Source organism: Notolabrus celidotus, chromosome 17 (genome assembly GCF_009762535.1).
Source record: "Notolabrus celidotus isolate fNotCel1 chromosome 17, fNotCel1.pri, whole genome shotgun sequence".
NCBI lineage: Eukaryota > Metazoa > Chordata > Actinopteri > Labriformes > Labridae > Notolabrus > Notolabrus celidotus.
Window position 1 is genome coordinate 6,351,079 of NC_048288.1, and position 17,930 is coordinate 6,369,008.

Genomic DNA, 17,930 nt, shown 5'->3' on the forward strand with positions numbered 1-17,930 from the left:
AGAGAGAAATTGTTCACCTGTGATGTTGTTGTCCTTGATCCTTTGTGCACAGCTCCTGTTTGAAGTGGGCTTCATCAATGCATCAGCTGTTTCCATCACAACAGGAATATTAAGTGTGGTGGCTGCGTTGCCTGCAGCAGCATTTATATCCTTCCTGTTCAGACTGCGGGAGGTCAAACTGTCCGGATCAGAGGTCCAACACACAAAATACAGAGAAGCTGAGAAGGACTTTGTAGAAGGTGAGCTTCCTCATCATACAGATCCACTCCATCTAAGAACTTACAAATCCACAGTCATCCTGTAAACACATAAACACATAATCACTAAAGCATACTTCTGTTGCAGTCTATCATCATCTTGTGCTGTTAATTCTCCTTTATTAAACCTACTTTATTTAGCTGTAGCTTAAAGCTCCTGTGAGAGTTATCTGCTGGTTATGAAACAGGCTGAAGTGAATGATGATGTCTCTGTATGACTGACAGAGGCAGGGTGAAGACTGATTCTGTCTTCAGTGTTATTTTTATATTTTAAAATTGCTGCTGCGGCGTGTTAGGTGGGAAGATAACCAGTGGCGTACTCAGGCTGTTTGAGGGGCGGGGGCACCTCCTTTCAAACCCCTGTACCCACAGTTTAGGGTGAATTTTAATTTATTGAGGCAGCGTTAACAAGAGGGGTGTCCTCCCCCAGGAAATGTTGAGCAGCTTACACTTAATTCTCTGCATTCTGGTGAATATTTATGTGACCATTTGTGCTGGAAATTGAATTATAAATTCAATAATAAAACTATTAATTTATTTATATATTATTCATTATAATTACATCATTTACATAACATGACATAATGAACTACATGGGCAACCAGAAGGCACTTCTTTTTTTTTTTTTTTTTACGTTTTATACATAGGTGGGGCCACTAGAGGGCACTGTTCATCAATGGTTCTGGCTCCCCATACAGCACCAAATCAATTTCAAAATCCTGCTCATCACCTACAAAGCCCCTAACAACCTCGCCCCCTCATACCTGACCGACCTACCCATCTTGCTGCCTCAGATTATCAGATGACAATCTCCTGTCCCAGGTCACCAAGTCCAAGCACCGCATCTTGGGGGAAAGAGCCTCTGCCATCGCTGCCCCAACTCTCTGGAACTCTCTCCCTCCACACATCCGCAACTCTGACTCTCTTCAATAATTTATAAACCCACTCAAGACCTTCCTGTTAAAAAAAGCCTACAATATATATATATCCTCTACTCCCACCCTGACTCTCTCTTTATTCTGTTTCATTCATATTCTGTTTTCGCACTTGATGTAAAGCGACTTTGAGTACCCAAACAAGTGCTATATACATCCTATCAATTATTATTATTATTATTATTATTATTGTTATTATAATTAATATTATTATTATATTTAGTGTTATTATTATTATTATTATTATTATTATTATTATTATGTTTATTATTTTTATTATTTTTATTATTATTGTCAGGTTCTGTAATCATTTGGTTTCATCTTATCTGACTTTATTTACTGACTCAATTATTAAGTTTAAATGTTTTTTATTTATTAATTTTTCTTTGTGTTACAATATTTTTGTATGAAAGGTGCTTCACAAATGAGGTCTGACTGATTGATTGAGAGCACCCTGAAGAAACAGACATGTTTTCCATTTTCCTCTGCAAAGATTCTCAATGAGCGACACCAAAATTAACTAGTAACTACCAAAATTGTTCCTCAAAGTTCCTCCTGGAGCTTTAATCCGTGAGGACTGAAAGAGCTGATTTTAATACTGTTAGAGTTAAGAGAGTCAGAGAAGTATGAAGAAGAAGAAGTGTAGTCATTCAAAACCAGCTTAAACTGTGGCGTTTAATTTGATCTGTTCATTCATAATTTGAAGTTCACGTCCCCCCAACAGAGCTCACTGTGTCTTTGTGTCTTTTCCTCAAACAGAACAAGGTTTAGGCTTATTTAAAACCCTGAATCCTGACTATGATGTGACTCCTATAATATAATTATTGTTTTGTCTTCACACAGACACTCTCTCAGTGACTGACAGTGTATCTGAGTCACATCTCTTCTGGAGCAGTCTTCATCAGTGGGCACAGGAAACCTGGAGGAACAAACACCAGGTGACTCCAGCTTCATCATTTCTCCCTCTTGTCTTTGTTCCTTTCTGTTCTTTAAGCAGCTTTTATGTTCTCTTGTTTTCCAGGGCACAGATGAGCGGTCAGTGTCCTCTACATGTGTTGAAAATAAAGCATCAGATAAAGAACCTGAAGGCCAAACAGAGGCAGCCTTAAGGAAAGAACATGCTCTGATAGCTGAAATAAAACTGGGACCAGAGTTTCAGAATGTGTCACTGATTGCTGAGGGGAGCTTTGGTGTTCACTCACCTCAGGGGAACAAGTCACATAGAAGAGCAAGCAGCAGGTTTCAAGGATCCCAAAAAGCTCTTTTGTTGGGTGCGATGGACGGAGGTCAGACTCATCAAGGGAAACAGGAGGAGGGCAGGCAATGTGAGGCAGCCTGGTTCAATCACAGCAGACATGACGATGTCGACGCCGGGCCCAAAAAGAGAAGAGTCCGACCTGCGTCTCAGTGGAGTCCCTGTGCGGCCTGGACCCTGTGTGTGCTACTGACGCTCTTCTGCCTGGTGCTGTCTGCAGAGCTGGGACTGAGGTATCACGTTATTGATGTTATTATCTGATAAAGTGTGGCTTTATGGATTTTATACTCAGACTTCATTTTTTAATCCTGATACACATCCTTTACTTTAACCGTGTGTCTCAGAGTCAAACATTCAAGTGTGTCGGTGTTGTCATTTTTCAGGTTCAGCAGTGGAAAGTTTCTGCTGTGGATACACTCCCTCTTCTTCTCCCTGATATTGTGCATCTTTTTCATCCAGCCAGCTGTGGTAAACCAACACAAGCCTTTATTCAAACTTATTAAAGATATCTAAAGTTATTCTACATTTGACTACCTAGACAATGAGGACAAATCAACTCTTCTCTCCTACAGGTCGTCACAGCAGCAGTGACTGTCTCGTTGTGGTTCAGAGACAGAGCAGACTTTCATCATTCCCTCAGAATAAGAACATTTGAGACAGGGGTTACAAACCGGTGGATCCAGGATGATGCAAATCAGCATCAGATTTGGAAAGCTGCCTTCCCTCAGCCGGAGAGATGCTCAAAACTCGATAAGGTTGCACCCATACTCAGCTCTTATGTCATTCTCATGTAATCCACTGTTCCTATTTAAACATTAAGTCTGTCATCTCTGACTGACAGCTGCTTGGAGCTCGCCGGCGAGCTCGCTACCTGCTTCACGTACGTCCGCCCACCCAAGCAGAACTAAGGAAAACCTGCAGGACGAAAAGAAAACAGACTCTTCTCTGCAAAACCTTCAGGTGTGTATTTTTGTGTGTGTGTGTGTGTGTGTGTGTGTGTGTGTGTGTGTGTGTGTGTGTGTGTGTGTGTGTGTGTGTGCAGCTTTTTGTGTTTGATCCATATAAGGAATCATCTCCTCCTCTTGTCCTCCAGGGATCTGTGTGTCGGTGTCTCCATGCTTTTTCTGATGCTGTGCATAACCTACAACAGCTCACCCTGTGATCATAACCATCTTAAAGCTGTCAGAAAACACTTTCTAAGGTAACTTTTGCACACACACATGCTATCTCTTTTTCTGTTTCCGTCACTCTCTGATTAACACACTCATATTGAATCTCACAGTAGGAGCCAGGGCGATGCATTTATGTCCATACGAAAGCATGATGACTGGTGGAAGTGGGCGCAGACCAGTCTCCTTCCTTTAATGTACAAGAATGCATCAACAACAACCAAGGTGAGCTAAAGATCTCTGCACAGCTTCATAACCTTATGATCAATGTCACAGAGTATATGAAGCCTTCATGATCCACTGAAAGAAATGAATCAGATTACTTTTATTTTTCAAGTATGCGTATGAGGAATTCATATATACACAGTGAGGCAGTACTGCAATGAAGAGGAGTGCAAGGGATGATAAAATAACATAATGTAACGTAACGTAACGTAACATAACGTAACATAACATAACATAACGTAACATAACGTAACATAACGTAACGTAACATAACGGAACGTAACGTAACGTAACGTAACATAACATAACGTAACATAACAACGTAACATAACGTAACGTAACATAACGTAACATAACATAACGTAACATAACATAACGTAACATAACATAACGTAACATAACATAATGTAACGTAACGTAACGTAACATAACATAACGTAACATAAAATAACATAACATAACGTAACGTAACATAACATAACGTAACATAACGTGACATAACATAACGTAACATAACATAACGTAACATAACATAACGTAACATAACATAACGTAACATAACATAACGTAACATAACGTGACATAACATAACGTGACATAACATAACGTAACATAACATAACGTAACGTAACGTAACATAACATAACGTAACATAACGTAACGTAACATAACGTAACGTAACGTAACATAACATAACGTAACATAACAACGTAACATAACGTAACGTAACATAACGTAACATAACATAACGTAACATAACATAACGTAACATAACATAACGTAACATAACATAATGTAACGTAACGTAACATAACATAACGTAACATAAAATAATGTAACATAACATAACGTAACGTAACATAACATAACGTAACATAACGTAACGTAACGTAACATAACATAACGTAACATAACAACGTAACATAACATAACGTAACGTAACATAACGTAACATAACATAACGTAACATAACATAACGTAACATAACATAACGTAACATAACATAATGTAACGTAACGTAACATAACATAACATAACGTAACATAACGTAACGTAACATAACGTAACGTAACGTAACATAACATAACGTAACATAACAACGTAACATAACATAACGTAACATAACGTGACATAACATAACGTAACATAACATAACGTAACATAACATAACGTAACATAACATAACGTAACATAACGTGACATAACATAACGTAACATAACATAACGTAACATAACATAACGTAACGTAACGTAACATAACATAACGTAACATAACATAACGTAACATAAAATAACGTGACATAACATAACGTAACGTAACGTAACATAACATAACGTAACATAAAATAACGTAACATAACATAACGTAACGTAACGTAACATAACATAACGTAACATAACATAACGTAACATAACATAACGTAACATAACATAACGTAACATAACGTAACGCAACATAACGTGACATAACATAACGTGACATAACATAACGTAACATAACATAACGTAACATAACATAACGTAACATAACATAACGTAACATAACGTAACGTAACATAACGTAACATAACATAACGTGACATAACATAACGTAACATAACATAACGTAACGTAACATAACGTAACATAACATAACATAATGTAACATAACATAACATAACGTAACATAACATAACGTAACATAACGTGACATAACATAACGTAACATAACATAACGTAACATAACATAACATAATTTAACATAACATAATGTAACATAACGTGACATAACGTAACATAACGTAACGTAACGTAACGTAACATAACATAACGTAACATAACATAACGTAACATAACATAACGTAACATAACATAACGTAACATAACTTAACATAACATAACATAACGTAACATAACATAACGTAACATAACGTGACATAACATAACGTGACATAACATAACGTAACATAACGTAACATAACATAACATAACATAACGTAACATAACATAACATAACATAACGTAACATAACATAACATAACGTAACATAACATAACGTAACATAACATAACATAATTTAACATAACATAACGTAACATAACATAACATAATTTAACATAACATAACGTAACATAACATAACATAACATAACATAATTTAACATAACATAACGTAACATAACATAACGTAACGTAACATAACGTGACATAACATAACGTAACATAACGCAACGTAACGTAACATAACGTAACATAACATAACACAACATAACATAACATAACGTAACATAACGTGACATAAGGTAACGTAACAACTAATTAAAGCCACAAGCTGTGATGAACAGGCCCTCACACCTGAAATGTCAAGACTGGACAACACTAAACACTGATGGATGCTTTAGCATGTGCAATAATGATAAATATGCCGCACTATCTTTTAAATCAAATGTAGTTACTTACAGAGCGGGACTTGAAAAAGGCAGCAGGATCATCCCCAAACTGTGAGGCAGTCCTTGAAGACAAAAGCACCTCATATCTGCGGGTTCAGTGGTCTAGAAGATAATGGGCATAGGTTAACACATGAACACAGTTTTCTCAAGATATTAACTTGTATCCATCAAATTCATACCAGAACTCCATCAAGAGAGGCAAGAGAAGAACGGATGAGGTCAAAGCTTCCATGTTTCAGTCTATAATGTTCAACAGCTCTGCTCTCTTTTCACAATTAAAGGGAGATACTTCCACTTCCATAGCACCTCTGTCTGGGACCTGCAGAACGAGAAAAACAGAACTTACAAGAGGAAATTTAACTAAAATATTTTATGACAGCATTGCATCTGCTTTTAACCCAAATGTTTAAAGTTCACACGTCATACAATGAGATGTACAGGATATCACAGTATCACATTTGCTTCAACCCTAAATTTAAGTGTTCAAACATGGGAAAATAAAATGAATATAGTTAATCACAGCATCGCACTTACTTTTAACCAAATCTTGGAGTTTTTAAATAAGAGAAAATAAATTAACATAGATCGTTACAGCATCTGCTTTTAACCCATATTTATAGTGTATAAACCACAGCCAAATAAATTAATATGGTTTGTCATGACATTACATTTGCTTTTAACCAAGCTTTTATTGTTTAAACAAGATAAACCAAAATCAGAACAGTTTATCGTGGCATTGCTTCTGCTCTGTACCCAGAACTTCAGTGTTCAATTGAACAGGTCGACCTATAATTCATTACACTTGGACTTTACTTTCCCCTTTCTGTGTCAGCATGGAAGTGACAGGGGTGGGAGTTTGTATGTAAAGATAAAAATGATGTATGTTTGAAAAGATTATTTATAGTTATTTAAAATGTTTTATTCAAATCCTGCCTTATTGTCCAACTAATTTAAGTTCTTGTTCAGCAACTCTTTGAATCTGCGAAACCTTGCTTCCTTCAGCGTCTCTTATCAACAAACACACAGACATAGCATCTTATCTCCTCTACTCTCACACCGGGGTTGTACTGTTTATTTTCATTTCACAACTATTTTCCTGTATTTGTAGTCTTTTTGGATCAATTCTCATCACTGTTCAGGCCCACAAATAAGAGTTTTAATCGTTTTTTAATGGTACACTGTCGTAGACTGCTTTACTATGAGCAGGTTCCAGCGTGGTGCGTGCAATTCTCGGCGGGCAGGCAGGTCTCGGCACAGCACTGACTCTGCTTATCATTATATAATCACCTTGCACATCATGAGCTCACAGTGCATCTGACAGGTGGAGACTATGTGTCACAGCTTGTTGAGCTGAGTTTTTTTGATGTTCTGGAGTATGTTCTCACGTTGGACACGTGATTTTATCGTCCAATCAAAACATATTTCGTGGAAGAAGGTTGTCCCCCGGATTTCATTGTCCAAACAAAACACATTTTGTGACAGTGAGGTGCTCAGTCAGATGTGAACCACAGGACGGGATCCATTTGACATTCACGAGAGCGAACTTACTGCAATTTAAAATTAATCTGATCTGCAACAAGTTCAGACTTCAAACCACAGCCAACTATGGAAGCAGTTGGCAGGACCACCATTAATGCGATCCAGCATTTACGAATGGCTCTCAGAGATTTCATCAGAGGGTTTAATGTGCGACATGAGGAAGAGCATCTTGGTATGATCACCTTTGACAGGCACTTGATCTGTACATTTTACCTGATGCATTTCATTACAATACTGCTAATGGCTATATTCAACAATAACATGGAACTCCATGTTATGGTACGTAACGCAGTCGGGAGAAATGTCCTCGATGCAATCGAAAACGTACGATTGTCTCTGAGAGATTTCATCAGTCGTTTTAATATTCGACTCGGCTACGAGGAGCCTCATGGTATGATGCTTAAAATCACCTTTGACGGGCACTTGATCTGTACATTTTACCTGATGCATTTCATTACAATACTGCTAATGGATATATTCAACAATAACATGGAACTCCATGTTATGGTATTTAACGCAGTCGGGGGAAATGTCCTCGATGCAATCGAAATCGTACGATTGTCTCTCAGAGATTTCATCAGTCGTTTTAATATTCGACTTGGCTACGAGGAGCCTCATGGTATGATACTTAAAATCACCTTTGACGGGCACTTGATCAGTACATTTTACCTGATGCGCTTTATTACAATACTGCTAATGGCTATATTCAACAATGCTCATCATCACCCTGAGCAATAGGCCACTGTATCCGAGCCCCCACTTCAATGATACCAAATATTAAAACTTCGAGAAAGCTTTGTGGCAAAACAAGCCCAAACACAGAAGGAATTCGACATGATGAATGGAACACCGGCTCTTAACAAGAGTGAAGGAGAAGAAATATGGGAAAATCATATATAAAATATAGTTACCCATAGGCCGATGACGATGTACGTGGTGGTTTGTGATCAATAAACTTTCTCCTAGAATAAACTTTCAGACTGTGTGCATATTTTCTTTCTCACACCTTAAATATAATTTAAATCACATCACTTATAAACATGAAATGGCACAGAGAGTTTATTGCAGACTGATTCAGGACTTTATAGCCCAGGCAAGTAAGAACTGTATTGGTTTTAAATTGTTCATTGCTGCAGGCTGTGCATGCAATTCTTGGCGGGCAGGCGTTTCTTGGCACAACACCTGCCCTAACCAGTTTGGTGTCCTAAGGTAAGATTTGAGCTGCCTTATCACAAAGTAAAATATAATTTCAAAATATTTCATGTAAACAAACATACAATAATCCAGTGAAGGTACCAAAAAGATCTCTAAATACCTGATGCAGTGGGATGGGTTTGTGGGAGGGAAAAAAAGAGGGAAAAAATGGGAAGAACGGAAGTTCTCTGTACTGCATTGTACTTTTCCTTTGTTACAACTGAAACGGCTTCCAATAAACAAAGTTATTATAAAAAAAAAAAAATACCTGATGCAGCAGTCACGTTATGGGTCGATGATGACTCTATAACAAAAATTGTATCAAGTGAACACTGTGGACTTTTTGTAGGCTACTTATCACTGAGAATACCCACATTCAAAACCTGATGTGAAAGAGGAGGTGTTAGTGAAAGTTATGGTAACACGTCCGCCTCACAATACGTCTACACTGGAAGTTAACCCAGTGACTTTAGTTGCTCTAGTTTGTTTACTTCTTGGTGTTGATATATGCTAAATGATACAGACTCAAATAGCACCGAACACACCAGTAACACAGCTCAGTTCAATCATCTATCAAAGTTAAGCTTTTTCCACATTGAAAATGACTCCAGGTTTCAGTCACACATTTAGCCTAACAAAAGGCTCATTCTAAGGTCTATTCAAAGTAAATGACACAAAGCCATACAATCTATACTTTTGGATCAATTCTTATGACTGTTGGCTGTGGTTTGAAGTCTGAACTTGTTGCAGATCAGTTTTATTTTAAATAACAGTAAGTTTGCTCTCGTGAAGGTTAGATGGATCGTGTCCTGTGGTCCGCCTCTGAATAAGCACGTCACTGTCTTGACGAAGTATGTATAACCTTTGGCCATCAAATGTGATTCGACAATAAAATCACGTCATAAACAAACATATTGTTGTCCAAAGGGAGAACACACCCCGGAACATCCAAGAACTCACAGCTCAACCTTTGAGCTCAACACGCTGAGACCATAGAATGTGAGACACGCAGTCTCCACGTCAGACGCACGGTGAGCCCGTCATATACAATGTGATCCAGGTCATACGCACAGAGAACTAGACGACTGGTGAGCCCGGACAAGCGTATGATCGTCCACTGTACCCCTGTGCCACCAAGTGGTCATTCACATTATTTATGGAGAAAGACATCCTCTGATGAACACACAAAATGTCCAACTATTTACAATTTGGTGGCATCTAGCTTTAATCTGCATGAACAGTTTAATCTAATTTCTTTTTAAGGTGGTTAGTATGTTGAGTAAGGCTAATTCAGAAATAATCAGAATAACATCACATTAAAAACTATTGTTATGGATGATCAACAAAAACTGATATCAGCACACCACAACATAATGCATATTCAGATATACAAATGTTGATAATGTAATGTGAACATAACAGCCTACTTTCTAAAGGTATAACATCTTATTGTCTCATTCTCATGCATGGCCCTGGGTAGTATAGGGGTGCTGTAAATCAGTAAATTGGGGGTCAATTTTGAAATTCCATCGAAGGTGTAGCATTTGTGTTGAGTTTAGGACATAGGTGCAAGAGGATTTTTGCAGGTCTTTATATCAAAAACACGCATAGGAATGTTGGTACATGAAGGTGAAAAAAAAAACTATGGGAAGGGTTATTGAAACCTCTAAGGCGGTGCAATGGAGCAGATTTTTTTTAGGTTTTGGCATGAGACATCTAAAATATATACATTTCACACACGACTGATGTGTTTGTGAAATATGTTGAGATTTGATTAAGTTCAGGCCTAAAACAAAAAAATAATTACTGTAAAAGAATAATGATTCCTTGCCTTCCAAGAGGGTCAGGCCCTAATAAGCAGGTTTTGGTATACACATGAGGCACATGATACAAAATATATTCTATATATACTTTAAAAACACACAATATGAGCAGGTGAATACTAATGTGATGCATCAGGATGAAAATCCTGCATGATAACGATGTTGTGTTAAATGACCCTAACCCTCATTAGTTTGATTTCCTCCAACAGACATACGTCATGATCGCAGAGCCAATCCTGTGGAAGATGAAGGACTGCAGCTCATTTCAGGGCGATGTAAGCAACTAAAAGACTTCAACATTTACATGTTACAGTGGATTACTAACCCAAGATCATTTTATTATAAACAAATGAATACAACATTTCAATGAAAGTGAGGGATAAGGCAGAGTGAGCAGGTGGTTCTGTGATTTAGAATCCCTATATAAGGGTGAGCAAGGCCCTGAAGCAAAGGAGGGTGAATCTGACCCCGCTCCACGTCAGAGACTGTTGATTTAAAAATGATTAATTTATACAGCTAAACATCTTGTAGGATAAATGAACATTAAACTGAATATTTCAGTCCATCATCAAGCTCAAACATGATCCTGCTTTTTGTAACAGTCCCCTTTAATCTGAACTTTAGGGAACATTAGACAAGGTGAACGGGACCTCTGCAAAAACATTGATGTTGACATTTCTGTCCTCTTTCAGCTCTCCTTCTTCTCTTTGACATAGACACACCTTTAAACATTAATGAGTCAAACGTCTCAACTTTGAACATTGTGTCTGTTCTCTCTACCTCTTCTGGTTTAAGGGACTTTGTAGAGATCAGCAGCTTAGAGATGCTCTCTCCAGCTCTGGATTACAGGACAGGATGTTGCTCCACTCAGAGATGGTAGGGGTCCAGTAGCTCCTCAGGCTGCTCTCACATCTCGACCCACTAGCTGTCATTATTTCCCCACTCTGAGACGAGCCTGAGACCACACTAACGTTTTTACCACAATGTCAACAGGCAGAGGGGGAATGTGACAGACTACTTTCTGAGGATTGATTTGATATGACGTGTCATCAGGTTGTTCCTGTCGTCGCTTTTAATGTTGAGAATTAATTAACAACATCTTTGTTGTGGGTTCGTGGGGTTCTGACCAATCAGAACCAAGTAGGCCTAACCGAGTCATAATTTAAAGAAAGTGTTGTCTTCTGTATAATCTTTAAAGAAAAGTCAGAAGTTTTTTGTTTTGTTAAGGACATTATTACACTGCTGTGTCCTTGACCATATCCACCACTAGAGGGTGCTGTTGGAAAAACATGTGCCGAAGCAACAAGTGCATACTACAGTATGTCAGTATGTGGAAGTTCAGACAGTATTGCATTGAGAGATGACTGAATTCTTCCCACACTGAAGGAGAAGCTCTGTGCTGTGTCTGCAGTGTTCCCTGATTCTGATCTGACTGAGTGTATTCTGTCTTTGCTTCGCCTGCTCAGCTCTCTGTGACTCTCATGCCAGAATATCCTGGCTCAGTCTTGTCGGGGCGCAAAACATCAGCTCACTCACACAACTCTGTCTTGACTCCTACATCAACGCCTCCAAGGACGTGCGGTCAGCTGGGTCGTGGCGTTGAACAAAGTGCTACCATCGGCTTAGGCCACAGGAAGTGGGAAACACACAGAAACACACGTGACCAAATTCAATGATCTCTGTTGAGAGTATGTCCTGATGTTTGTGAAATCATCATCATTCACTTTGTCCTCCTGCAGGTCTGATGCTGCGTCCAAACTGAAGCTCCTGCATTCAGCTGATTGGCTTTGCAGACAGACGACTGCATTGACAGTCCAGTTCACCGTGTTCATTCCTGCAGCGAACGTATTCACCACTGTGACGTTGATCGCTCAGCGAAGCCCTGCAGGTGTGCTGCTACCCTCTGCCAGAGTCCGGTCTGTGAGGGTGCATCACACTCCTGCTGTGTGGGACTATGCTGTCATGGCGTGCCAGGTGGAAACTCTTTTATGTCTTTGTCTTTTACAAAACAAGCAAGCTAAACTCAACACTGAACTCAATGAGACTGTTTCTTCCTCCCCTCCAGCTCCTCTTCCTTGTCTTGTCTTTGCTGCAACTCTGGGATCAAGTGTACTGTGTAGGGCAGCAGGGGCTGATGGGATACTGGAGGACACCTTGCAACTGGTTAGAAGTGAGTCCACCATGCATGCAAAGAGCACATGGGCAGAAAGATTAAGATTAACCTCCACCGAGCTGGAACATGAATTAGACACACGGATGCAAACACACACGCTCAGCCGGCCAACAGAGTAAACAAGATCACAATGACCTCTCTGAGAGGGTTAAAATAACCTTCAGCTCTGAGACACACTGTGGAGTTATTCACACAGAGGAAGGCTTTTTAAGGTCACCCACACAGAATAATGTGGACTGCAGTAAATATAATGTACCTTATATGCTTTAATGCTGCAGAATTAAACCTCTATTTCACCTCCTCTGCAGGTCACTCTGCTGATTGTAACCCTGATGTATTTCACGTATTACATCCATCACTCTGTGATTGTCCAGGATGTCGTGGAGCTGCTGGAGAGACACAACCATGGAGGACATGTTGATGTCACCCTCCTGGCTGACTGGGAACAAGTGAGAGAAAGAAAGATGAATGAAGGAAGAGAGAAAACCTGTACACTCACTGTCCTGCTTTAAATGATTATAGTTCATCCCTAGTTGTAGTTTTAGTTTCAAGTCCTTTTGAAACTAGAACAGCCTCAGAGTTTATTAAACTTCTTCATACTGGAGTTCTAACACTTTCAAAGAACACATGAAGTTTGTACTCTTAGACACAACCTGATTAAATACTGAGAGAAAGCTCATTCTGAAGCTAGAAAGTCCTTCACAGTGATAAACATGTTGTTTTTGTGTCTACAGTTTATCCGCAGTCTGCGTGGAGTTCTGCTCTTCCTCCACACCATGAAGTGTGTGAGTGTGTTGAGGATGATGAGGGCGTTTGCTGCCTCTGCTGCTCTCCTCACTCGCACACTTTCCAGACTCTTCTGGCCAACGGTAAAAACACTGCGTACACATCTTTATAGATACATCTTCAGAAGTTGAGGAGAAATACAACACAACCATAAATATATCCTGCATGTTTCACTTTAATGCACGTCATTATTAATCAATCAATCTTTATTTGTACAGCACTAAAACCCAACAAATGTTCTCCTCAGACTCTTTACAAACAGAGCAGGTGTAGACTGTACTCTATGTTCTATTATTAACAAAGAACCAACATCAAGACAGGATAAGATCCAGTCCCATCTTAGAGACAGGACTCAGTCTGATCTCATCTTAATCCACCATGAGTAGAGCACTTTGCAGCATTTAGCAAGTTACAGTGGCAAGGACAAACTTCCTTTAACAGGCAGAAACCTCCAGCAGGACCAGACTCATGTTAGACGCACATCTGCTGAGACAGTGTTAGAGAGAGGGATAGAGGGAGATGAAGAGAGAGAGAGAGATGATAGTGGGGAGACGGATAGTAGTAGCTATAGCAGCTGGAGTCTGGCACGTCCACAGCAGCAGAGCTCCAGAGGACCCTACGAGACAAGGGAGCTCAGGGACTCCAGAAAGAGCTATGTTTAGTAACTTTAATGGGACAGGAAGAGTTAAAGTGATTGATAGGGAGGGGAGAGAGGGAAAGACAGCATCCCAGTGTGTCAGTCTAAGCCTGTAGCAGCATAACTAAGAGCTGGTCCAAGCCTGAGCCAGCTCTAACTATAAGCTTTATCAAAAAGGAAAGTTTGAAGCCTACTCTTAAAAGTAGAGAGGGTGTCTGCCTTCCGGACCCTGACTGGTAGATGATTCCAAAGGAGAGGGGCCTGATAGCTGAAGGCTCTGCCTCCCATACTACTTTTAGAAACTTTAGGTATGACGAGCAGGCCTGCATGCTCGGAGTGTAGTGTCCTGGAGGTGTAATAGGGCACTATTGATTGCCTTTAGCCTCACTGATGCGTCCCTTTTCTATCCGGAGATGATTGGATTATTCAGCGTTTACTTAATTTTATTCCTAACCTTTATTTATTCTTGAACAGACTAATTTACAATGTAAAAACAATCTAATTTAAAAACAATGAACAAACACATAATCATTCAACAGACAAACACATAAAAACAGTGCTTCAACAAGTCGATGGAAAACTGGATTTGTTTCTGTGCGGGAAGTCGACTCTCTGATTCAACTTGGTGGCGAGAGTGTTTATGGTTTTTAAATGTAAGTCCTTATCAAGCCATATTCCAAGGTATTTAAACTTCTCCATTTAAAGGTGATATGTGTACATATTCATATTCAGTATTCTGGCCCTGGAGAACAGCATTATTTATTTTGACATGCCTTTAGTACACGTTTTATTAATGCAGCTGTTCTGGTGATACAGTGTACATTTTTTTGGGCCGTTCCAAAGTCAAGGCTCAAATCCAAAGGGGATTGAGCTTTCTCCATCAGAGCCCCTCGACTTTGGAACGACCTCCCTGAGGAGATAAGGCTCGCAGAGTCAGTGACATCTTCTTCTCTCTTCTTAAAACCCATTTTTACAGACTCACTTTTATGTGACTTTATCCTTTTAACTGTTTTTACTTCTATTTCTTTTTCTTTTTCTTTTAGCTTTTATCAAACCATTTTTTTTCAATTGCATTTGATTATTTTATTTGATTATTTATTGTTTTAATTAATCAATTAATTAAATGTTAATTATTTTAATATTCCTTATTTATCCTTTTCACTTTTTCTAATTGTCCTGATGTAATGTCGTCCTCTCATTCGTCCTCTCATTCTGAAAACCTCTTTTATTCTCCTTTTAATGCTTTTAGTTACATAATCATTTTTATGTTATTTATTTTATTTATTGTATTTTATTGTATTTTATTTTATTTTATTTTATTTTATTTATTTATTTATTTGAAAAACCTCTTAAACAATGATTTATTGGTCTATTGTCTCACCACTTCATTCTGTTTAATTTAAATGTATTCTTTTCTGTTTTGCAATGTTAAAATTCCTCAGTTTCCCTCTCTCTCCTAGATTTCCGGTCTTGTCCTGATTGTGGCGCTGTCCTGTGTTGGGAATCTCCCGCTCACAGAAACCTCCTGGGCCTTCAGGTTACTCTCCTGCTCACCTCAGACTTTGCTCTGTCATTACTGGGGTCGCAGGGCCTCAAAAAGAGTCCTCCTCACTGGGTGTGACCTCCTTTACCGAGGACTGCTCCACCTGTCCTCCATCGTGTGGACAGCAGCGGTACATAAACAGCATTTTATACTTGTCTTTGTAAAAACTGTAACCTAATGATGACTTTATGCAAACATGAAGTCTTTACAAGCCTTATTATTGCTGGGACAATAAAAGTTGTTTGTCTGTTTTGCAGGCTGTAGGTGTTGTGTCCTCATTGGTTAGAAGTGCTAAAGCATCTCGACCCCGAAGGAACGTCTTCACTGTGACGGAATTAACCAATCACATCAGACAGAGAGTCTCTGAGTTTACTGGGCGTGCACGTAAAAGTGTGTGGCTTGAAACTGAAGAGGAGGGGAGGGTAAGAAAAGCAGTTCAACCAGCTTTGCTTTGAAATTCTGTTTAAAAAAGTTACTGGATGTATCTAAAACATAAACTATTGTCAGATTACCTTGGTGTGAATAGTTAAGACCATGATCAGGGCATTATTTGATGTGAATGTTTGCCTTTGAATTATTTGCAGCTTATCGTATTTCTTCAAATGTTGCACACCGCTGAGCTTAGTTTTATTAGCAGAGATAACAGATATTTAGGGTCAGAAATAAATCTCTTTACCTTTTTGATTTTTCAGGCTTACCACCTTGAAGAATTTGAAAGCTTAGTGGATGAACTTTTGTTCAAACTCAACGTCCTCTCAAACAGCCTGCACCACACGCTGCCCCTGAAAGCCCATCGTTACAGAGAGGACAGTCCTGATGCCTCACTCATACAGGAGCCACTCATCACAGACACACGGGCAAGTTCACCTCAGTTCAATATCCTTAAAAAAGACACAAGTTACTCTTACACAAAATATAGTGTTTAAAAAAAAGTGGAACGATAGAAGGCGTTTCAATATTGTGTGATCTGTGACAGGATTTTGTTAGACCGCTGATAACAGATGAGACAAAGGCTCACACAGATGTCGGTGGACATGTGGAAACCCTGACTCCATCTCACCTGCTCAGGTAATGCTTTTCCACAACCAATTTAGGCTATGTGATATGATTTAATATTGTTACATTATTGTGCCATACATGAATTAAACAGGCTTACAGGCCACTGTTATTGAGACAACCTGACCAGAAATTAAGAAGATGACACAGGAAATAAACCACCCTGATGTTTCCTCCAGGAGACAAAGCAGGCTTCTCTTTTATTCTTGTGCAAAACTTTAAATATCATTAACTACAAACTGATAAGAATGATTGTTTTCCTGTGCATGGAAATGCATCACCAGGTCCAAGCTAGAACTGGAGGCACTATCTCTCCTGGATCAGAGAAGCAAAAGGGCAGACTGTTCCTCTGACACTGTTGTGCCTGCAACAAAAGCTGAAGAAAACTGCAGGTCGCCTCATGAGTCTGCGCCACACATCAGAGTTTATACTGAAGAGAAACTGAAACAGATTGAGCAGAGGACTGCCAGAGATGACAGCTGTTTGTTAAGAAACGCTCAGGCTACACATACAGAGGTGGTGGTGGAAGTTCTGGTCCATGAGGAGCCTGGAAGTTTACCGACAGATTAGAGTTCAGCTAAAATAATACTGTTTACTATGTCTTTATATTGAAAATATCACCTCAATCAAATAAACTGTTTATATTGGTCTCCAAGGAATATTCTGTTCTGAAACAACATGGTTTGAATAACTTTTAACTACTGCTGGTTGTTCATTACTCTGTATGAGTCATTTATAACTCTCTATGGGAGATGAGCTGACAGACACCTGAATAACTTGTTTTATGTGATTTTTATCATTTTATCTGCCAGACACCTGAATTTCCCACCAGGAATGAATAAAGTACATTCTATTCCATTCTATTCTATTCTATGATATTCTAATCTTTTCTATTCTATTCTATTCTATT

The 17,930-nt window shown here is 38.9% G+C and overlaps 1 protein-coding gene across 1 annotated transcript in view; it reads left to right on the top strand.

Moving 5' to 3' along the window:
• LOC117829325 (polycystic kidney disease 1 like 1) overlaps nt 1–17,841 on the top strand; it is a 44,332-nt gene extending 26,491 nt beyond the window's left edge. The window contains exons 38-58 of the mRNA XM_034706954.1: nt 53–239; nt 2,036–2,130; nt 2,214–2,680; nt 2,831–2,915; nt 3,020–3,202; nt 3,289–3,407; nt 3,541–3,648; nt 3,733–3,841; nt 6,452–6,647; nt 9,999–10,033; nt 11,035–11,100; nt 12,292–12,461; nt 12,565–12,799; nt 12,891–12,995; nt 13,307–13,447; nt 13,733–13,867; nt 15,882–16,094; nt 16,222–16,386; nt 16,657–16,821; nt 16,941–17,032; nt 17,305–17,841. Of these exons, the coding sequence (XP_034562845.1) occupies nt 53–239; nt 2,036–2,130; nt 2,214–2,680; nt 2,831–2,915; nt 3,020–3,202; nt 3,289–3,407; nt 3,541–3,648; nt 3,733–3,841; nt 6,452–6,647; nt 9,999–10,033; nt 11,035–11,100; nt 12,292–12,461; nt 12,565–12,799; nt 12,891–12,995; nt 13,307–13,447; nt 13,733–13,867; nt 15,882–16,094; nt 16,222–16,386; nt 16,657–16,821; nt 16,941–17,032; nt 17,305–17,590 (3,357 nt within the window). The 3' untranslated portion in view covers nt 17,591–17,841. The remainder of the gene's footprint in view (nt 1–52; nt 240–2,035; nt 2,131–2,213; nt 2,681–2,830; nt 2,916–3,019; nt 3,203–3,288; nt 3,408–3,540; nt 3,649–3,732; nt 3,842–6,451; nt 6,648–9,998; nt 10,034–11,034; nt 11,101–12,291; nt 12,462–12,564; nt 12,800–12,890; nt 12,996–13,306; nt 13,448–13,732; nt 13,868–15,881; nt 16,095–16,221; nt 16,387–16,656; nt 16,822–16,940; nt 17,033–17,304) is intronic.
• The last annotated feature ends 89 nt before the right edge of the window (nt 17,842–17,930 follow it).